Source organism: Polypterus senegalus, chromosome 15 (genome assembly GCF_016835505.1).
Source record: "Polypterus senegalus isolate Bchr_013 chromosome 15, ASM1683550v1, whole genome shotgun sequence".
Lineage (NCBI taxonomy): Eukaryota > Metazoa > Chordata > Cladistia > Polypteriformes > Polypteridae > Polypterus > Polypterus senegalus.
In genome coordinates, this window is record NC_053168.1 from 137,376,065 (window position 1) to 137,400,657 (window position 24,593).

At 37.0% G+C, this 24,593-nt stretch overlaps 1 protein-coding gene across 1 annotated transcript in view; it reads right to left on the minus strand.

Moving 5' to 3' along the window:
• Window positions 1–3,299: 3,299 nt before the first annotated feature.
• The window catches only part of pard6gb (par-6 family cell polarity regulator gamma b), a 108,630-nt gene continuing 87,336 nt past the window's right edge, over window positions 3,300–24,593 (minus strand). Inside the window, 4 exon segments of the mRNA XM_039737051.1 lie at window positions 3,300–4,754; window positions 4,794–4,832; window positions 4,916–4,953; window positions 4,955–5,625. Coding sequence (XP_039592985.1) covers window positions 4,640–4,754; window positions 4,794–4,832; window positions 4,916–4,953; window positions 4,955–5,625 — 863 coding nt within the window. The 3' untranslated portion in view covers window positions 3,300–4,639.

The following is a 24,593-nucleotide window of genomic DNA, read 5'->3' on the forward strand; positions in this document are numbered from 1 at the left end:
TTTTGTTGGTTTGTAAGGCTCTACAAGGTCTGGCTCTCTGTTACCTTACTGAGCCTCTTTGTCCATCGTCAGCCTCAAGATCTGTAAGGTCTTCAAGACAGTCACTTGTTTGACTGCTCCTCATTTGAAATCAAAAGACCACCGGGCCGCATTAGTAGCTGGCCTGTGGCTTTAGAGCAGTTTACCTCTGCTTATTAGGACTACTGCTTCTGTTACTGCCTTTAAGGCCCAGCTAAAGGTCTGTTTGTTTTTAAGGCTTTTTTGGGTACTTGAATCTGTGCTGTTTATTTTTTAGTTTGTGACTTTGTTTACATGCATTTGATTATTTTTGTGTTTTTTTTTTTTAAAGATTGTTGTCTTATTATGCTGTATAAGACTTTGGTTATTGAAAGGTACTATAAAAATAAATTGGCATTGAGTATGAAGGAACAAAATAATCTGCTTTTGCTTATAAAATTTATTAAGTTTTTTAAAAGTGTGCCTTTTAGTTAACAAAATCTTATTTAAATTATTACATGTAAATGGTAATTATAATTTTATTTTACTGTTGGTCATCTTCTTTTGTGGTTCAGTGCAGTAGAAAGTAGACCGCCTTTGGACTCTGCGTTACTGTGCAGGTTTGCTGCCCTGCTAAAAAGATTTGGAAGAGTGAATTCAAATCAAATTATAAGTACAGTCTAGAAAAGTTTATTTTTTTTTTTGGTTTCTTTCAGAAGAGCAATTTTTGTTTGGACACTCCTTAGCAGAAAGTATCTGTGCAAGTTAAAACAGGTTTTTTCCGCTTAATGGAGTTGTGAGGCAGCAAGTAGACCTCCTAAACAGTGAATGTAATATAATTTGACCCTCATTTCAGTAACATCGAAAGATGGTGACCTAAATATTGAAATAACACTAAAAATACTGCACTATCATTTACTAAGCAAAATTAATGAACTAAACTGGTATTGTATAAATCAGTAACTTAATCATGTCATGAACTCAATACACTGATCATCAAAGAGTAGCTTAAAAGATCCACCTTTTCGAAAGATTAGGAAATTCAAATAGTTGAATTGCTAACACAGTGTGTTTATGTGATGTGTTACCATACACTTTGTTGTAACACATCATACAAAGGCCCTCAGAAGACGAATGTCCACAAGTTTAGGAAGGAATATGAAGCAATTTTAAAGGATGGATGGGTGTCAGGTTGCACAGGGCCCACTCATATACACACAAACGGCCAGTGTAGAGTCACCAAATAACCCAACACGTAGGAAAAACAACCAAGCATACAAGGGGAAACATGTACATTTCACACAGGCAGAGACCAAGTGCAGGGATGTGAAGCAGCAGCGCTAACCAACTGCACCAGCTTGCCTAATTGATGTCTCTAGATTGACTGCATGGGCGATCGTGCTGCAGTTTATTAAGGGGGTTATGTCCTACACTGTGGCCAACTGCATCTTTATGCAGTCAATTTAAAGGCCATGTTCTATTTAGATGACTAGTCTTCATTAACATAGTCTTAGCAAGTTGAAGGCAGTCTCATCAGGTGACAAGTTCAGTGACTCACTCCAATAAAATCAAACAGGCTTAGGGGTGGGCTCTTCATGCATGAGCGATGACAACCGATGAGTGCTCATCTGGAAGTACAGTTCATACAATGCAGCATTGAGGAATATGGAACACAGATATCAAACAGAAGAGAGGCATGTCTATCTGATGTCTTGTATTCTATTAACTACAATAGAATGGAAAAAAAAGAAAAGAGCAGAGATTGCACCTGATCTTGCCATACCTGCTGCACCAGGTTCTTTCAGGGAGCATGCTATTGGCTTTCACAAAAAGGGGCAATTACAAATGTACTGGGAGGTCGTCACGCAGTTAACAAGTGTGACATGACCAGTGATTTTCAGTCATTTCAATTGATATGTTCAGCAACCTCAGTTAGCACGTATGACATACCCAGTGACTAGAAGTTGTGTAATGGACACTGGGTGATGTTTCTAGCTCTAGAGATCCTCACTGTACAATAATAGCTAAGGTGGTTGTATTCAATATTTGAAATCCAGTCCAGGTCCATCATGTGTGGTGTCTGCTATTCTGTGTAACTTAATACTTTCAGGAAAATTTAATGAATATGCTGTTTTTTATTTATTTATTTTTTGTCATTATGTGAAGAAATTATAAATTAGAGCAGTTTTAAAGGTTTTTGGTGTTATGATGTCCAACTTCGGTGATTTTTGTGTTTAAATTCCTGAGCATTTTCTTAACGATCTGTACACAGATTATATTGTTTTGAGGAATTTAAATGCGGTGAGTTTTTGTCTAGAACCTGTTTTGAGAAGGTTCATTATTTAATCCTGTATTGTAGCAAGACCATTTTTGTTTCCTGCTTAGGTGCCGCTATGTTAAGTTTCCATTCCTGCGGTCTCCATGGAGATCTTGCCCAGAATTCCCCCGGGTGCACTCATTTGTGATGTCAATCTGGTGACAATACAAAGGTCACCCCAGGCCTTCCTGGGGTATCCAAGCTTGACAGATAAAGTTTGTTTCACTGCATTAAAAGATGTTTGTTTAATTTTTTGGTTTTTCAAATCCCAGCTTTTGTTTTTCACACAGAATTTTCCAGCTGCCATTTTGACTTGTATGAAAGATCTCCTTGACTGCCAGTTATGACTTTTAGCCTGTTCTTTGATTTACAATTCCCCTGGTCATTTTCCTTTCATTTCTATTGTGTCTTGCAAGTCGCAAAAGTTGGTTGTGCTATTTGTCAATATTTCTCAGACAATGAACAAACATTAAATAAATTCAATTTTTTTATTTAAGACATTTTTCAAAATACAAAATAAAAACATCAAACAGTGGTATGAAAAATATTGCCAAATTAATTTACATAGAAAATGAGACAAACAAAACTGAGTCTGGTGTGTAAAATCTTCTAATACAGAAATACAAATGCAAGCTCATTTTCTTATAAGAAAGAAGTCCGAATACCAGAGACCCTAAAAAAGGAATGTATGTGAAATTTGGTAAAATATTTTCCAAAATTGTTAATATTTATATTCCTTGATTTAAAGAATAAGAAAAAAATCCCAATGCCTGTTGCATTAAGTACCACAATAACCCACACAGTTGCTTTGTCATCATTGTGATGGTACAACCATCATCACAGCTCTCCACAGATGCAACAATACATGTTGAGATCAGATCACTGTCCTACAACAGTGACTGAGTCAGTACCACAAAGAAAGCTTCAAGGCTATTAACAGGGCATGTGCAGAGCCCAGGTAGTGTTAAGTATTGTAACTCCGCACTAGTTTGCCATTAATGTCTTCAAAAAAAAAAAAAAAATCATAATTTGAAATGCATTTAATTACAACGCATGACCATTTCCCCACCCACTATAAACTAAAATAAAATAACCATCTTCATAAAACCTCTTTTAAGAGTCAATAAAACAAAATATTGTTAAAATTCATGTCCATCGTACCAATGATTTTTTTTCATTTCATGAAGTTGTTCTGAAAGTTGAATATTTATTATTGCCCATAATTATCTGCAACTGGCGTGACCCCAGAGAAATAAAGGTTAAGTATACAGTACATAATTAAACATCTACTTCTGTGCTAGTAATAATCCAGTAAAACTGTGTGAATTAAAAAAATAAATAAACTAAAAATAAAATACACGTTTAACTACAAATATTTCTGAGCAGTACATCACATAAAAACTGGTAAAGGAGGCCACATGCACTTACGATTTCTTGCCAGCAGGTGGCGCTGGCCTCCAGAGAACATTTTTCTCATGTTGTTACTAGACAGAAGCATGCGCCTCAGCAGCAGAACTACATACAGCCTGCATGAAGACACATTGAGTTGGTGTTTTGAATGTGCAGTTTAATACTTTCTCAAATCATAGTATACAATTTGTGCTAATTTTTGGAAGAAGTATGACAACACACAACATGGAACAATTCATACGTGTTCAGGGAAGATTCAAAACTGGTTATAATCTGACACAAATTCTTCAAGACACAAAAAGTATGAAATAAACACCAGTACTGCTTATAAAGCAAACATGCTGATCGTTTCTTTGCAAAAACACACTTTTTAGAGACAAAGGTATTGACATTCAAAAAGACAGCAGATGATAGGTGGCATAAAAAAAAAGAAGATAGGCAAAACACACCAGAACCATTTTCCAGATTATTCAGGTTCAGGTTCCTTTCAAGAAGAATGTAAACATTGATTATCCAAATGAAGATGTGTAAGGCCATGTGAGGAAAGGGAAAGATTTCAATTCTACAGTGTAATGTGGTGATATTAAAAAAAAAAAAAAAATTAAAAGGATGCCAGTTAGTGTTTCAGTTTGGTCCTGCATGGGCTGCAAATTTTGCACATTGTGAAATGTCAGTTTAAAATCAATTTTTTTGTCTGGGGAAAGTTAACCATTTTTATAGCAGCAATATTATCACTGGAAATAGCAAAAAAAAAAAAATAATAATTATAAAACACACACACATACAAAAATCATACCTGGTCGGCATCTCCATAGGAAAATATAAAAATAAACAAGTTCCAATCAGGCTACCAGCTCATTATAACATGAAGCCCGCTTTGGAATGTTCTCTTCTTTCTACCCAACAAAGAAAATATTAAAGTGTGATCACAGTCCCATCCTCTTCTATGCCTCCGCGCGGCAGGGCCAAGCTGTGCCTTGGATCAGACTTCAGCGTGCTTAAGAGTTTATGGATGCTGCCATTGCTGCTCCTACTGACAGACCCACTGGTACTCTGGTGCTGAAGGGACAGGTCTCTGTGTAACCTGAAACTTAAATTATTGTTATTGCTACCATTGCTGGGTTGGGTCTTTAAAGTCGAAGTAAAAACAGTGGAAGCAGAAGATGGGGGCCGTGGAGGACTAGGGGGCACAGAAAACTGAGGCCTACTGGAGGGGCGCTGGGTAATCTGGTGTAGTGGAGGTGGCGGTTGTCTTAGGCTGCTCTCAATGACAATATCCGTTTCCTCATCACTTTCCAGGTCATCAGGGTGGAAGTTTTGGAGCAGATGCTGCTGTAGAGATGAAGGTGCTGGCAGGCTGTGGTGACTAGTAGAACTTCCGCTATCCGTAGACTGACCTGAGCTTCCAGATATACGGCTGCTGCGGATTATGTTGTTGCGCTGGTTGACAGGTTTGACTGTAATGATTAGATTATGACTGTTGGCTATCATCATGTCAGTGACCTGGTCCAGGGTTTTGCCCGTCACCTCAATGCCATTTACTTCCAAAACCTCATCGTTTACTGCTAACAAGCCAGTGCTTTCTGCTAGGCCTCCTGGTACCATACGGGAAATAAAGATGCCCGGTACCTTTTCTAGACCGTGTGGTGTGACCCTGACACTGGTACCGTCCCGAATGTAGAAACCCAGGGGCTTGTCAGAGCCATGTCTGTAAAGACGCACTCGACGGTGTGTTTCTGGCAAAATGTCAACATCAATGATTGAAGAGACTGGTCGAAAATCTTGTGGCATGCTGATGCTGATATGTGGCCTTTTGCGATTGACATCATTTCGAAGAGTTACCACCGCTTTCTTTCTTCTCATTAAAGTGTTGGTCCCATAACTGTTGTAGTCAACTTCATCTGAAATACAAAATAGTAAAGATGAAAAAGTAAGAAATCTGATATGCAAAGTGAAGCAAGAAAATGAAGGAGTCCATATTCACAACCAGACAACATTCAAAAAGTCAGAATTAGCATAATCCGCCCTAATTTAAGGTGTTCATAAGAAATGTAACGATTTACTTTATGAGGTACAAGTACATCAGAAACCAGAACAGTTGCATAAATTATGTGAAATATTAAAATGTGTAGTTCAATTTAAAAGTTAAAAATCGAAATATTCTTGATTGTAAAAAAATTGTAATTTTTTTACATTGTGATACTCGTCCACAAGGATCAGAAATCAAAAATAACTTAAAATGACACTCCACTTGTGCCTATATTCTCAATCCCTGTTTTTTTTCCCCTTAAGTTTTGTGAAAAGGAGTAACGTTATCCCATTAGGGATAATGCAGCAACAAGGAATGAGAAACACACGTGTTTAGAACCTCACAAACAGCAGAGACACTCATAATGCTTTGTGTTTGACGTACCACAAAGGAATAGAAAAAAGAAAACAAAAAGGGCTCAGATTGTGGCTGAACTTGCCATACCTGTTAACCCTTCGTTCAACATTGGCTCGTTCAGGCAGCATGCAATTGTCTGTCACAAAAAGGGGCACACAGTCAAACATAACATCTCTAGCGATTCCACTCGTGGAAATTGACATGGATAGGCAATGAGAGCAGCATTATTATTTGGCAATTGTGATATACCCAGCGACTACAAGCTGCATAATATAACATTGCCTTTACAAAACTGTTGGTACACAAAGTCATTTATCGCCGTTTTGTGTTTTACTAACCAAAATGAAACTGAATTTTCATGTTACAAAGACGCGCTCCAATAGAGCCAACACTCAGCCATATTTGCAGTCATGTCTACTGCGCCTCAATGCACCCTGTGGGACAGGCTGGGTTTGTATGTTCAGAGACGTCCAATCACAGTGTCAGACTTTCTCAAGGCTAATGTTGCGCTGATGTGCTATAGTTCAGTCAGCTTGTCACATTTGTTTCTTATGTGTTTTGCCACATTACCTTGAGAATGACGCTTTAAAACATAAATGATATGAAACAGCTGGAAAAACCCAAGACAAAGCCTTTCTTTTGAATTTAAATTTGAAATGGTAAAGTGTAGGTAAACAACTTTATTAAACAATATATAATGAAGGGAAAATATCTTAGTGGACTTTATTGTGATATTTAATGTTATTATTAAATTAACAGTCAATTTCCATGTAAGTTAGTGTAATTTGAACAAAAACAGAGGTCATTTCACAGAGCCTGGGAAAGCTTACAGTTTTCTTTTTATGTCAGTTTGTGTTATGATCATTCACCTTATTATGAGATTTTCAGGAATGAATTCTCTTTGCAAAGCTTTACATAAACTGTACAGTTTACATTTTTAAATGTAGTAAATAACACATCAAACTAGCACAACTTCCTGTTTGAAAGGGTTGCCCTTGTAGACCAGCTGCCGCCTCTTCTGTATGGTACCCTCTGCCAATCTGCTTTTATTTACTGTCTCAAAGATTGAACTAGCCAGCTTTGTTTTGTCTCACTTGTAGTGAGCATTGAAAGAAATGGATAATTAAAAAAAAGAAACCACAAATAAGGATATTAAGACTTTGTTTAATGTATTGTTGACATTTGATCCACTATTTATACTGTGGTATGTGGATACATTTGTGGATGTGGATACATTTTTGGAGGGGTGGTATCAAAACCTCTATACTTTTATGGGCAAAATGCAAATTTAAAAGTCTCTAAAAATTTGGCCTACAAAATGTGAAACAACTACAGTGCCAATACAAAGTATTCACCCCTTGGAACTTTTTACATTTTATTGTTATACAACATTAAATCCCAATACATTTAATTTGACTTTTTTCCACACTGATCAATAGAAAAAGACTGTATAATTACAAAGTGAAGAAAGATCTCTACAAAGTGTTCAAATTAATTACAAATTTAAAACACCCATAAATCTGATCGCATAAGCATCCTTTAATGTCTTGATGACTTTATTATATCTCACCTGTAGTGATTATGAAAGAAAATGGCTAAAGAAGAAACTTGACTTAAACAGACATGAAGACTTTAAATTTTAATACATACTTGACATTTGATTTGCTATTAGTAGTAGTGTATGAATGCATTTTGGGTATTTAGGTCTCCACTTCTAAAACATTAGTATTTTAAAGGCAAAATGCAAATTCCAAGCAATACATGTACAGTAAATGCAGCTGTGGAGTATGAACACAAGCTTTAGTTAGCATTTTATTGAATCCACAGGTATAACCCCCTCACTTAAAACTAAGGTCCACCATATGTCTAAGTGGAACTTCAGAGGGCTACTGAGCAAGGTCCACTTAGAATATTTGAATATCATTGGCTTTTAATTTTCAGCATGGCATGTAATGGCATCTGACGTTTCACTTACTCCTCTGCATTTTTTAAACTGTCTCATCATCCCACATTTAGCTTTGTTGTATTTTTACTCTCTTCTATCCCAGCCAGAATGGAAGAAAATGAATTTCCAATTTCATTTTTTCTAGTTAAAGAAATTTTTAAGTTCTTATTAAGGAAATTATTAACATGAGAGTTAGCAATAGGTGATGAAAGCCCAAGATGAACTACAAAAGCACTAAAATATTCTACAGTGCACAGCCGTCTGTAGTCTGGGATAGGCAAAGAACTGATGCACCATAGTAACTGAACTCGGGAGAGCCTGTGGTCGTTAGCCATGTACTGTTGTTGTAATTTTATTCAAGAATGTAGAATCTTCATAGAAGACCTAATGCATGCATGCGCGTGCACACACACACACACACACACAAAAGAAAGCTCTTAGGAAAAACAGTGGGCACATCCATTCATGCGGCAATTGTTTCTTTAGTGGAAATCCTCATTGAATTCCTGCTCAAAGAACTAGAAGTAATGAGTAGCATTTTTCTCCTGAAAGTTGAAAACACACTCTGTATCTTGAATATAAACGGTGTTGCTGTATATTAAATGATTATATATAGTAGAACATGAATTTAGAATTGACAGTTATGTAGTTTCTATAATAAAAATAATACATGTCAAAGAATCCCCACAGTACATTAATTTAAACTGATATACAATAAAAGCAATACAGAGCTCATGGGGGGGTACAGTGTGCACTATTGTGTTGTCTATGTTTCTTTGTGAAGCTTTATGGAGTATGGTGGAAATTGTAAAATCCAGCTTGGGAGTTATTCAAGGCTATGAGCAGTTACACAAGGGCATTGATAACTAATACAAACAACAAAAAGTAAAGACATGTGTTACAGGTCTGACCTGCAAAAAGTGAAACAACTGCATGTTGATTTTTAGCTACAACAGTTAATCTTACAGGCAGAAACTGAAGTTTGAGGAACCAGATTGGACTGTCCAATCACCTGTCAGTGCTCCTGCTGACAGCTTACAGGCAGAAACTGAAGTTTGAGGAACCAGAAGGAAAAATGGTTCAGTGCAAAATAGCAGGATTGCTTATTTTTGCAAACTGGGACGTGATTAATGGACTCCTTGTCAGATCTGAACGAGTATACAGATGTCAAAACAGGATTCAACAAAAAAAATGTGTTAATGATCATGTGTCTATGAAAACAATCCATATTTCCCCTACTAAACAGTGAATCACTGATGAGATCTGCAGTACATTTCGAGTAGTGTGCTGAACACCCTTTTGTATTGCTTGTTGACCTCGATTATAACTCCTTCATGAAATTTGTTGACAACACCACCATCATAGGCCTGATCACCAACAATGAGAAGACGGCTCACGGAGAAGAGGTCTACCTGCTGACTTTGTGGTTCGCATAACCAAGGAACTGGTCATAGGCTTTATAAAACAGAAGGCAGACTACACTCTCATCTAGTCAAAGTCAAAATAAACTTTGTCATCTCAACCATATGCAACTTTACATGTAAAAAATTGATGAAGCTCATGGCCCAAAGTGTATACACAGTGTGAATCAAACAAGGCGGTATGCACAAACAAACAAAACCATTCACCATACAGTTTAAATAGGCAATATGCCAATACATTTAACTATTACAATCCCACAGAGACCCATTAAATGTAAGTTTCACAGTTGGATGTATAAACTGGAGGTAAAGGTTGTGGTCTAGGAAGTCAAGGTAAGGTTGAAGATCTTAGGGGGCTGCATTGTACTGAGGAGTCTGACAGTTGGGGGGAAGAAGCTATCACACAACCTGGAAGATCTGAATCTGATGCTGCAGTATCTTTTTGACAATAGAATGAATAATCTGTAAGAGGAGTCCTGCACAATGCAACAGGCCTTGCAGACATAGCATTTGAAGAAAGTGTCTTTCAGACTCTAGAGAGGATGCCTGTGAGAAGGTGAGCAGCTTGATATAGCACTGGCTCCTTCAGGGAGCACATTATGGCGGTCACAAAGAGGAGTGAGCACGACTGTGCAGGCAGGTTGACAGGCAGTCACTAAATCTGTCATGCCCAGCAATGTTCAGTTGTTTAAACTGACATGGTCTGCTGGAGAGATAGGAAACTGTTGTTGTTAGTTGGTAAGTTGGACATACCCAGCAACTACAAGTCATGTAATGAGACACTGTGTTTAGTGGTAAACATACATATATAACAGTATATGGCAACATAAAAATAGTCATTAAATGAAAGCAATTTAGTAAAATTCTTAAATGTAAACATATAGACACACACCACTCATTTTCTAGTCCAGGTTAAAATTGAGGGAACAAACAAACACACCCATTTTCTAACTCGCTAATCCAATTCAGAGACAAGGGGATAAATAAATAAAGTGACTGATGCACATTGTTTTTTTGGTATAGTGAACTAAAAAGGAGTGGAGGCCTACTGGTTTTATCAATATTAGTGAGACAGCTTGGAGAGCTGCTGTTCATTCGAATGCCTGCCAGGCAAAATACCACTACTTAGCCAGATAAGATTATATAAACAATCAAATTCCAGGGAGAAGCAGGCTGGCAGGCCCATGGAGCTGGGCTTCCCCACCTCCGAAATATTCATTTACTCCCTCCTCAGGGGAGCTGTAGGGCGGCAACTGACAGTCCTGGATAGGACTTCAAAGCAGAATTACTTCCAATGGGAAGAGCAGCACTTCACACAGCTTGGTAGCCATTCCCCGGGCTCATTAAATCAGGAAGAGTTGTCCCTCCTGCTAAGAGGAGGACGCTTTTAGTGTGGGGGTTGAAGGCATTAGACACTCCCTCCCTCCGCCCCCCACAAATGGTTTGTAAACGTCATGCTGCACTCTACTGGACCACAGAGGATGTCATACTTTTTAAATAGTTTTAAGATTTCTCAAAATTAACCAGGACTTACACTTTTGCATTTGTACTTTCTCTTTCTCGTTTACAAATGTCCACATTTACTTAGCTTTCTTATTTACCAAAAAAATAAATAAAAAAAAAAACAGAATCCAGAAAAAAACTGAAATAGCGATCCCTCTTCAAGACTATAATGTTTTTATAGGTAACAGTTTAGGTACTGTTAAAAACATCTATTACTCATTTACTTTTGAGTAACAAGACCTTAACATACACTTCTTTGGGTATTTATAACACTTACAGAGCATCAGTAAAGCATTTATTCATCTCTGCAATGTCATCCACTAGCAAAACTTCACTTTGAAGTGGTCTGAGATGGCTGAACTGAAACGCATTTCTCTTGTCATTACATGTTTAGTATTGGACCTGTGAATTCTTCATATTTACAAGTAATTTTACTGTCATTTTAATATGCCACACTGCATAGACATGAATAATCCATCTACTGATGTTATGACGCCTTTGTTAAAGTCTTGTTATTATGAGTAAAAACAGATGTATTTTTGCAGAAACTAAAGTATTCTAAGTTTATATTGTGTCCCAAACCAGTTACCCACCCTCAGGTACTTCCTACCTAGCACCTGATGCTCTTTGCTTAGTCTCTGCCTTTAATAACCTCAAGTGCAATAGTTGGGAAAATGTATGGCTGTATACTGTCAAAGGTCTCCCTAAAGCTACTGCCCTAGATGTAGGGTGTTGCACATTGAAAGTGTAAATGTTAATTTTGAGTACAAAATGAGAGATCTGAAACTTTAAAGTATCCTTGGGTCAGAAGCTAGAGATCTGTGCCAGCAAGTGGAAGGTTGGTGGTTCGAATCCCATAAACGCCAGAAGTGACTCTACTTAATCTGCTTTGTCCTGGGTGTGACATTAATCTGCATCCAGCCCTGCAAGAAGGTCGTTCCACTTTAGGGAAAACGTGGGGGTTACTGGCAGGATTGGCACTCCAGCCACTGTAAAAAACCTCACATTGTTCCTATTTGGTATTGAGGTGTCAACTGCTGCACTCAGGTCCCAATCCAGGTGGTTCGTTGTGTGGTGGGTGTGGCAACGTGCTATCAGCAAATGCTCCCAACCCCTCTCTCTCTCTCTCTCTGAGAAGGACCTGGGAGTCATACTGGACCGATCAAAATCTAAAGTCACATTCTATGTATTCAGGAAACGCTGAATTGAAGACAGGATTCTTGACCACTGAATGAGGGTGAGAGGTGGATCTTCATTTCAAAAATAAAGTATTATGGGCATGTGTTTCCTGTTTATAATGTGCATTGATTTTTTTCTAGGACTATGTGTTTAACAATTGTTTAACTAAAATTGTATGTGTTTTGCATGTTTTGAGTATAAAACTGGATAATCAATGTCAATTTTGCAACCCAACTAACATACATTTTTTTTTTCTTTTTTACATAGATTTTTTTGCATCATTTGCCATTGTATAGAATTGGTCACCATTGGGTTCTATTACTGTATATCATAATTTTTTTTCTGCATGATAAGATTAAAATTTTTTCTCGGCCATCACTACAAACTACACGGGGTAAGTAACATATAAAACAAATATCCTTTTGGACAGAGTATTCTTTTAATAACCAATGTCTAAAAAGTTGTGTGAAGTTACAATGATTTTTGTGTTTGAATATCTTTTATTCCAGTTATTTTAACCTTGCATTTATTCAATACAAGGCTTCCGTCTGACAAGTTCAAACTCACAGAAAAGATTAATGTCACACTACATTTAAACTCTCGTCTTTAATATAAATGATGATACATGATAAACAGTCTTGCTCTCTCCAATTCAATCAGTCCATAGATCCAAAAAAATGAGACACTGAGTGTTGTTAGCTAAGTTTTTCCACCTAATTTGCCTTATTTATTTAAAAGTAACCCTGTTTTTAAGATGTCAACCTGTAAGTGCACACAGCATTAGGAAAAAGTAACCTGGGGCTATTTCAGACAAGGAGTCAAATGGCACAAGTTCTGAAGTCGCTTTGGGCAATTTTTCTTTGACAGTTTGGCAAAACCATTCAGCAGAATCTCCCAGACAAATGCAATGTTATGTGGTTATCAGCACATGATGGATAAAGAAAATCTGGTTAATTTTTTGTTTAAAAAGGACCACAAGCCAACATGCCGGACTTTTCAAATGATTTTAGTGACATTTTGTGTATTTACTTACTAGTATGTTGTGTTTCATTTTTCAGTAGTTCTTTTTGTCATTTCACCACCATTTTGCAAAATGCCTTTTTCTACCTCCACAATGCAAGTACTCCTAATTCTTACATGGCAATTTGTTCCAGGTAAAAGATCCAGTTCCCATTGACACCAGTGCATGGGCATACCAATGGTCATGGTCAGTGATGTTGTCACTGAATGACACCATAGGGGAGCACTAGAGGTTTATTGTGTCAAATGGTAACTGAGCACCTTGAAAGTGTGGAAAATTATTGAAAGCCCACAAGGCACAGTGTCAGTGAAGGTCCATTGACATTAACTTTGAATCTTCTGTGCGTAGATACCTCCATTACAAATGGAAGTTTTTGATAATTCAGTCCAAGAATGAAAAAGAAAAAAAGCACTAACTGGATTAAAGAACACATTACTTTTGCCAAGTAATATCTTTACACAGAAAATTGTATTTCATTAGAAAATGATTGTGAAACTTTCAACTCTGGGTGAACTATTAATGTAAACAAATGGTGTACATAATCAGATTCCCTACAGAATTTTTGTTTTGTTTTTAGTTAGAGGATGTAATTATAAACCATCCTAAATGGTGAGAGCACAAAGGTAAGACTACAAGGTGGGAATTTCCAAGTAGTTTAGTGTTACAAGGTGAAGCACTGACAGTGTCTTACTCATCTGAATATTGTCTCGGAGAGTGTGGAGTGGTTTGTAAAATTTCAAGAGTAATCACTCTAATTCAGAAAGAAAACTGGCTTATTTGTATTTCCAGAGATCTTTCAATTAGGTCATTATTCTATATAGTGCTTGTTGCAATCAATCACAGTACTATAATATACATGCACAAACAGATACACTACTGCTCAAAAGTTTTTGTTTAGTTTTAAGTTTTGCTAGTTTTTATTGAAATTTGAGCTTTCCAAGTCCAGTGAATAACCTGAAATGGTACAAAGGTATACAGTAAACTGACAGAGGTGAGAAATAATACAAGTTTCTGAGTTAAAGGACAGTGCCTTTTTCAGGGAATAAGTAAAATTAGTTAATAACTTACAGCTTTTCTGCATTAATGGAAATTAATTCAGCCTTCACAGAAGAAAAAAGCAGTTCCTACACAGGTGTCCTAACTTCTGCTAATTATTTACAAACCCTCAGTTTGTGTAAAAGCAGTGCTGGAACAATCTGTGTTGCTACACAACATTTCATCGCATATTGCTGTCATAATGTTTAGAAAAAGGCAATTGCCAAAGAAACACAGATACACCATTATAATTCTTAAGTGTGAGTCTTTCCTTTATAGAAATTGCAAATAAAGCCAAGGTATCACAGGGGTTTGCTACACCATCAAAAGGAACTTGGAAAGTGACAGGAATATGTCTGTCAGACCAAAGTCACAACAGAATCCAAACACAACTTTCTGAGAGTCAACAGCCTGCAGGACACTGGTCCAAGAATGCAAGTGTCGCTTTCAATTGTAAAGGGAAGATTTTATATTTATGTAATATATATATATATATATATATATATATATATATATATATATATATATATATATATATATATATATATATATATGTATGAGCACACACATTAGCTACATTACCTGGCAAACACAGGTAACAGAATATATTTAAAATTACTTGATCTTTCTTGCCTTGTATGTACCTCCAACATTCATCCTACTTGCACCCTTATATGTCTCAACCCATGTTGGCCAGCATTTCCTCTGTGAATCATGTTCTCATAACACCTGCTTTTCAGACGCTTGTCATTCAAGGTGCATTGAACACCTAACGTTCACTTTTTGACTACTCCTGCTAGAGTAGACATGCTAGACATGTCACCATTACCTGCTATGAAAACATCATTCTTATTCTTCCAAATACTTCCCGAGTTTAGAGGTGACTCTCATTGTTCCTTCTGTGTCTTTCCTTGCCTGCTGCATCCTGTCTCAGTCACATTAGACTGAGTAACCAAAGCAAAACTGACTGTTTACTTGGAGGGACTAGACACACAAAGAAATTGCCATTTTATATATATATATATATATATATATATATATATACATATACATATACATATACATATACACACACATACACAACCACAGTTTCACATACGCACAGACAATACATGTTGCATTAGGAAAGTGCCCTGCAGAAACAAAATGGGAAGAAATAGAACAGAGTTGCCTGTGTGTGTTTTAATTCCTTGCAGCACAAGGGCCTTGGACTGAAGTGATTGCACCTTATGAATGCTTCCAGCTGCTCCACTAAAAGGTTCAATCCCACCTCAAAGGAACTGAAATGAAATAAGCATCCAAAACCTGGCTTGTAAAATAATTAAATAAATAACAAAGTTAAATAAATGAGTGATCTTGGCAGCCCTTGAGCGTATCAACATATTTTATTTTTGTAATGAATTAGGGGTCTGGTATTTTCTAAATTGACTGCTTTGAAGTTTTACATTTTTCCACTTTATGGTTCTTCCAGAAACAGGCTAAATAAAAGTAAAACCAGTCATAGACGATGATGAGTGAAGTACAGTATATAAAATATGCTGTCTGAGCTTTGATAACAGTATGTTGAAAGAATAAAAAAGGTGGTCTTGAGAAAATGCGTGTGAGCTACATGGCCTGCTTGGTTGGAATAGCTGCTGATTTCTAGTGCTGTGACTTCAGTATTTTTAATTTAAAAAGCCCTTTAGTCTAATATCTATTTTCTTTAACTTGGTGATCCTTTTATGTAGATATTAAAATTTTATTTCAGTTATATCATTTGTGTTACATTAGATCTAATGCTGTGCTCTTATAATGATTTTATAACTTGCTTGAAAAGAACTGAAACTGTGCATAATGTTCATCAACAGTCCTGTGAGAAAGTAAGTACTGCCGTGAAATGTTTTTTCTTTTTTAATATATGTGAACATATTAAAACTTGATCTTTATTTAAGCAGTGTCTACAGAGAAATGTTATTTAACATGGTATAATGAACATATTGCTACATTTACTTTTTGTAGTCTATTGTATAATAAAATAAATATACAGTAAATGCATGTTTCTCATGTGGAACAAGTAAGTCCACTCCTATATTTATCACAACCTAAAATTTTAATCCAGTACAAATGATTAGAAAGGATCTTGCCTGAACCTGCCTTATTTAACCTAACTTAGTTTGGTTTGCTTCTTTGTGTTGAACTGTGTGTTATCATGGTGGTGGAAATGTACAAGCTTGGAGATCCTTTGCTTCATCAGAACCTGGGCAGTTCACCATCTGAGAATTGAATCTTGATTCATAATTGTACCAGAGAGTGCTGGAGGATAATGTGTGACCACCTCTCATAAGATTAAAGTTCAACCAAAACTGGACCTTGCAACATGACAATTTCCCTAAACATGCCAGTAAATCAATCAAAGAATGGCTAAAAAGAAAGGAATGCAGGATTCTGGAATGGCCAAATCAAAGCCTGAATCTGAATCCCACGTGAGGGGACTTGAAGGCTCTGCACACAAGACACCCCTTAAGCATCATACAGATGCACAGGGAAAACCCTTCTCCCAGTCAGTGTCAGAAACTGGCAGACCATTATAAAAAACACCTGTTTGAGGGGGCAATACTGGCTACTTCCAAAGGTCGATTTACTTTTTCCATAGACAGAAATGGCATATCTGTTCATTTCTCATTAAATAAATAATACAAAGGTAAATTTTCATTCCACACCCCCAATTAGATCCCCTTTATCTATACATATTGTTTAAATAAATATTATTTAAATTTGTTAACAAATGGCTGAATCCTTCTAGTTAGTAAACCTGTTTAAATAAGTCTTAGGGGTGCATTGAGCCTAAAATAGTTAATAGGAAGTAGCTAATTGTTGACTTTATGCAACACAAAAACATAAACCACACCAGTTTGGACTTGCTAATAAATCTAAACAAGTAAATTGAAAGGGGGAAAGAAGAGTATGGAACGAAGATTCACTTCCCCACACCTTTCGGACATGGGGATCACACCCCAGGTCCAGCCAAGCAGTGACCAGGTTAGGACTTGAACCCAGTCGCCTGTACCTCTGAAGGATTAACACCATACACTTAATTACCCTGTACATAATAAATTTATATTTTTATACATCAAATAAACATTTTTACTTCTTGTTGACAAATTTCCTTAATAAACTACACATCATTTGGGGTTTCACATAATAAAAACTATTCTAAATTAGAGCCGATTCCAAACACACAGGATTTCAACAATAAAAATGTGATTTCATGAATAGTTCGGTATCCAGACTAGGACACACAGAAGCAAGTGCTCAGATCATGAGTCATCATTCCCGTCTGGGACAGGAGGCAGGCAGACACCTGCTGCAGTGCCACTGGAGGACAACCTCACCAAGAGCGACAAGCTGAGGCTCGCCACTGTGCAGGAATTTTCCTCAGCCTCCATTTCAAGTAGAGAACACAGTCCTTTTCACAAATACAGCAGCAGTATAGCAGCTTAAGTTAGTAATGGAGGCTTTAATTTAGCATGGGATCCTAGTTTTTGCCCAAAACATAAAAGAGGTGTGTAACTATGGTGAGACTGGCACACACATTAAGAGTGATTTTCCAGTTTAGGTAAAGAATCTACTGCAATTTCAGTCACAATGAGACATTTCTAAACAAAGCAGTTAATTCCTTTTTTTGCACAGACCATCTTGAAAGAAAATCAGCATTATTCAAGAAGTGCCTCAGGACAGAGGAAAAGCCAGCACCAAAGTGTCCTCAAGGCTAGATATTACACCCCCCCACATCTTCTGAGGCCTTGCCAAGACTTATGTTCAGCCAAGGGGTCCTGCACAGTTGGACATGTACAGATGGAAGTCACCAAACACCTGCCTGGCTCTGACTTTCTGCATATTTTGATTTCAGCTGCCAGTGCAGTATGCTCAAGTACTTGCTGGAGTTCACCACCTTTACATCCACTACTTGCAAAGTGACCGGATGTAAAGGCTCTTTGGTGCGGTGAAAGTTAATAAGTTCTTTGGTTTTGCTGATGTTAAGATACTGACAGTTGTGTTTGTACTGAGAAACCAGGTTCTCCACTTGGCTCTTCTCCTCTGTCTAATCCCCTTCCTTATTGATACGCACCACAAATGCAGAATTATCACAGAATTTTCACAAGTGACATGACCTGATGTTATATTTGTAGTCAGAGGTGTACTGATTGGAGAGCAAAGGACAGATGACTGTTCTTTGTGGTGCTCCAGCATTCCTGACACAGTCCTTGAGTCTTACAAACTACCATCTGCATGACAGATGGTCCATTAACAACAACACTATGGGTTTAACCACTTGCATATCTCTGAGCTTATCCCTTAACAAGGATGGCTAGATGGTGATGAAGGCACTGGAGAAATTGAAAAACATAATGCTCACAGTGCTGCCAGCTTTTTCCAAGTGAGAATAAGCCTTGTGGAGCAGAAAGATAATTGCATCCTTTCAACTCCAATCTTTGTCTGATAGGCAGACTGTAGTGGGACCAGGTGGACTACCACAAGAGGACTTATATAGTCCAGGACCAGCCTCTCAAGGGTCTTCCTTATTTGAGACATAAGTGCCACTAGTCTGTAGTCAGTAGGTGAAGAGATGCCTGCCTGTATTGTAATAAATGCCTGCATTATCATCACATTAACGTTTTCAAACCCGCTTAATCCAAATCAGGGTTTGGCAGCACTGGATGAAAAGCAGGAAACAGCCTTGGCCTGGCCATCAATCCATCACAGGTCCTTTCATGTATGCATTCAATCCCGCATATGGCTAATCTGGAATCACTAGTCAATGTAACCATAAAGTATTTGGTGATCTAGAATCAAAATCTCATCTGGCGAACTTTGTTGGGCTGAGTAGCCTGTTCTTGTCACCATTTTTTCAAAAAAATACTAGGAGAGACAAGCTCCTAAGGGGCAATGGTCAAGTGCAAGATTCAAACCATAGGTCCTCTAAGGTGGCAGCAGTATTGACTGCACCACCATGCTGTCCTGTGTTATCATGTACAATTAAGTATTAAATAGCTAAATTATTTATACTGTTGTATCTCTTAACTTCTTCTCCACTGCGTATTGAATCATGTATTGTGTTGGCTAATGAGTTTACATTAATTTCCTTTCAAAAATGAGGAAAGCAGAGATTACACCCTCCATTTAGGTATCGAGGAACATGCAATACAAGTGTAAAATTAAAGGAATGATTTAATACCTGAAAGACAATTCAGTCCTTCTGTGTATCTATCTATCTATCTATCTATATAGATCAGCACTGATGCACACTGATACAATGTTGTTGTTTTGCTGTTCATCCAGATGACCACATTCGTTGTGAGAGCTGTCCAACTGGCCCTTCTGCTGCAAATGACACACACACATAAAGATTTCACATACTCCCAGAAAGACATGTACAATCTTTTGGGTAACTGCAGTCTCAGGAATTTGTATAAAAAGACAAAAACCATCAGATTTGTGTGTACATGTAGAGTTGTACACTTCATGTCCACTGCAGTATGTGAATACACTTCTGCTTACAAAGTGTTCTGTGGGCAATCAGCTTTGCAGACAGTCACTACACTGACATACCCGACACAGTATGAAGCATGGGAGAAGAACGAACACCAAAGATTAAAAGCCTAAAAACAGAATTTACAAATGCATAAAACAGATGGATCAGCCTTAATTTTATACATAGCTTTTCTAAGTATTCTCTTTAATGTTCTCTGGTTTACTTAAACTAAACCAAACAAGAAACAAGTAAATAAACACTGAAAAATTGCGTCTTAAATTCTCATTCCTCATTTTTGACACGTCACACTTCACATAACACCAGAACAGATGCCTATGTAAAAGAAGCCTGTTTGCATTCCATCCTCATCTAATATGCTGTGGAATGGGTTATGTTGAGAGTAGGGCACAGGCCACAAGAGGGAGACACCTTGACACGAGGCAAATTCAAGAAATTATTGGGGGGGGAAAAAAAAAAGTCTAGTCTGAAGATCAGCAAAGATATCAAGGTCTTATTACTGGACTGCTTTACAAAAACATCCAATGACGGGAAGAAGAATCCACTTTAACTCTTGAATCTTTCAAATGAAACCATTAATGATGATTCAGTGTCAAATGTTCAGTTTTGATAAACTAGTCAAATGCTGCTTCATGGAGAGCCAAAGTCAAGTATCCAGAATCAGGAGTAGCATTAGTACCAGCCCTTCGAGGTTATACTGACTTGTGACTCCTTGCACATTTATTTTTTTGCTAAAACTGTTTCCCTTAATAGTACTGTATTTTCTCTTATTTTGAATTAGTAAATGAGGAATACATGTGAAAAGGCTATCCTTGACAATTAATTGTTATGTCTAAGTACTTTATAGAACTTTAAAGCCTCCCCAGTGGGTATTGATAAACTGTTAAAACAATACGAAAGCCCAAACAATGTGAACAACATAGATCAGGCTCAGGTCCACATGCAGATTACATACAGAACATGAACTTTATTTCTTAAAGCCACCAACCACATTATTTCATAATACAAATTTACATTGGTTTATTAGGACTGATTTTTGAATATTTGTTTAGGAACATTGCCAATATTAACATAATACACTCAATCATAGGGGTTGGAGCCTCTCCAGGCAGGACTAGACACAAGGCAGGATCCAACAACAAGACACAGAGACAGGCCAATTTGGAATTGTCATTTAACATAACATACAGTGCTTTGGGATGTGGGAAGAAAACATTTCAAAATAATAGATAAAAATTGATCACACTTGTAACAGACTTCATATGTTGGAGGTATTACGTCTTTACCATGGACTACTTTAGTTTATTTAATGATCTAAAGAATTGCATTACAGTGAGTAAGCTGCGTGCTAGTGAAGTATACAAACATAAAACTGTATTTTATTCAAAAGAAACTAGATAAACAGTGGATACTCATCTCAAATTTTATTTTTTGATAAAATTAAATTTAGTGGATTTTGGTAGACATTATTCAACACATAACATCTAGTTATTTTTATTTGGACTATTGGACATAAGTATTTAATATGTAATAGTGTTTTCCCACAGACCAAAGACATGTTGGTTTGGTTAATTGGCATTGCTAAACTGGCCCTGGTGTGTGTTTGTGTCTCTACCCTGTGATGGCCTGGCACCCTGTACAGGAGTTGGTCCTGCTTTGCTCCCGATGCATGCTGGGATAGGCTCCAGCTTCCCCCACAACCTTGCTTAAGATAAATGGGTTTGGGATGGATGGAGTTTATTTGGAACTGAGCATCTGTTTCAATAAACTCTCTTCCTGAGAAACATAATACTCTAACATAAAATAACATTCTTAAACCTTCTTTATCCAATTCAGGGTTGTGGAGGCTATTAATCCATCATATGGCACAGTCACACACATCCTTTCATAATAATTTGGAATTGGCAATTAGACAACCTATCTGACTTTGGGGGGATGTGAGAGGAAAACCCACACAGATGCAGGGAAAATGTGCAGATTCCACAGGTCAACATCCAAGTACAGTATCAAACCCAAAAACTTGACCCAATGAGACAGAAATTATAATGACTGTTCTGCTTACTAGATAAATAAACATATTATCGAATGAAGGCTAGTGAGACAATCCTTATTAGTATAGCATTCTACCCAACTATACTGGCATCAAAATGAGACAAAGTGAAGAACTTCAGTATTAAACTGAGGGGATTTAAATAAAAAAAAAAATCAGATGAACAGTACAGGAACTGTACTGTCTGGTGATGTGTTTAGATTCCAGACTTCAGGCAGTCACTAACTGCGAAGGATTTATAACCAGATATTAAATATAACAATTTTATTTAAGATCATATTAATTGGACCCATTACTTTTTAATACAGAGAGGACTATGTATAAGAAGTACAGCAATTCCTATATTTTTCACTTATTTTTCTATGTACATCACCTCAATTTAAAGCTGAAAGTCTTCACTGAAAGCTCACATCCTTTGTTTCATTTTAATACCAGTATGCCTTGGTAGACGGCCACACTAATAAGGGTTGTGTCACTGTCCAAATAGTTATGGATGACACAGTAAGGTCATTGCTGCTTGTCTTCATTAGTTTATTATTCTGTTTGAGTTATTATTTATTTATGTTATTATTTGTTGCATTTCAATACCAGTATGCTTTAGGTAGTTTACCACACAAATAAGGATTGAATGTCTGTCCAAATAGTTATGGACTACAATGTTGGGTGACTTGGGTCACTGCTTCTATCCTTCATTTGAAAATTATTTTATTTATTTATTATTATAATAGGCAGAGCAGTAATTAGGATTGCTATCTCATGGATCCTGGATTCTAATGTGCTACATTTCCTGTACTGTTGAATCCCCTCAATTTAATGTTGAAAATCTACACTAAAAGCTTTGACCAGTATGCTTGGTATCACTTTCCAAATACTGTACTTATGGACTGTCCTGTCAGTTAGTACTGAGAAATGTAAGAAAGGTGAACACAGTCTGAGGATAAGCATGCAGATGATCCGACTGAGCACAACAGACTGCACACTTAAATAAGGAGCTGCATATCCTGCTTTAATATTTTTCAGGAACGACATATGATGCTCTTTTTATGCTGCACTAACATAATCACTGGGGCTATTTTAAAAGTAAACTACAAGGTATTCTAAAATGAAATTTTGGTAACACTTTAGTTTAGGTACTGCAAAAATGCATCTATTACTCATTTACTCTTAGTAGCTAGACCTTAACAATGGCTTCATTTGGTCTTTATAACACTTTAAAACATCAGTAGATGGATTCTTCATTTCTGTGCACTGTGGAATATTGACATGATGGTAAAATGACTTGTTAATATTAAGCATTCGCATGTCATACACTAAATATGGAATATCAAGAGAAATGTTAAGCCACGTCAGACCACTCCAAAGGGACATTTCCTTAGTAGGTCACCCTGCAGACATTAATAAACACTTTACTGATGCTTTGTAACTGTTATGAAGACCCAAAGTGTTTGTTAAGGTTTTGTTAAATAATTGTAAATGAGTAATAGAAGCATTTTTACAGCACAAAGTGTTGCTGATTTTTTAACAAATAAATGATAACCATTTGATCTATTGATGCATTTACATGAATTATATCTTCCTTTCTTTGACAACATCCTGACTGGCTGTCAGTGTCATTTACTGGTGTTGGATTAGAAACCATGATGCTAAATGTTCAGCCTCCACCACTGACTTGCTATATGGCCTTACACAAGTTAGTAAGCTTCCATGTCCTCCAATAGCTTAAAAAAAGTACCAAGCATAAGCAATTAGGCTGTCTCTTTTGTGTTTATAATATAACATAGGATGGTGTCCCTTGAGGAAGACACCATATAAATGGTTGTTCCTTTGTTTCCGTGTACTCCAAAAAGGTTAAATCCTAACTTAAAATTAGAAGCACTTTTGACTGTTGGATCCTTTTGATAACATCTGGCTTCACAAGACATGCTGCTGTAGGCTAACTAAACAGTGAGGCCTTTTATGTCAGCACTGCTATGTTCCACACAAAGTTTTGTCTGTTGATTTATTGTTATCTTAATAAAAATATTATTTCCTTGGGACTGGAGGCAGGAGTGGATTCAAAACTTTGCAGGAGGCAACAGTCTGGACATAAGTGGCAGGATGGCAGGTAGAAGATGAAATTGGCCTTGTGCAGACCTCTGTCAAGAAACAGCATGTTAATCTACAATCTGCTTGCAGTTGTAAAATAGCCAACAACCCAAGCAGTACATATAAAATGTGCCAAAGGAGTGTGTGTGTTTTTAACTATTCAATTCTAACTCTAACATAAAGTCCAGGTGGTAGGATTACTCCAGCAGTCATTTTTTTGTTTGAGACAAACATGCTGGTTGATGTGGGCAATAAAAGTGGATGGGGCAAGATCCACAAGTCAATTTCGCTATAAATAAATAGAAAGAGCAGACGCAGGGAAATCAGTACATAACACTGGAAAAATACCCATTGACAGAAATGCATCCTGCTTTTTCTAAACAAGTTCTTTTTCATGAGGTCATACATATATACAGTGAGTAAATATTCAATAAGATAACCTACTCCAAGATGCACTACAATGGCCTGGTGAACTTAGCAAGCAGGACCACACTGTTGTGTTGCTTTTGTCCTTGCTTGTTAATGGAGAGGTCCCAAGTATAAGCTGCAGACTTCTTCTTTCTGCAGGTGTCTAGCAGTTGACCCAGCACCAAGCTAAATGAGTGGCAGAGTAGTTAGCACTACCACAGAGGTCCCTATAAATCTGGAGGGTCTCCCACATTTCCTGGCAGTTCATTTTGAATGTGCTAGAGATTTGAGCAGTGCTTTTCTGTG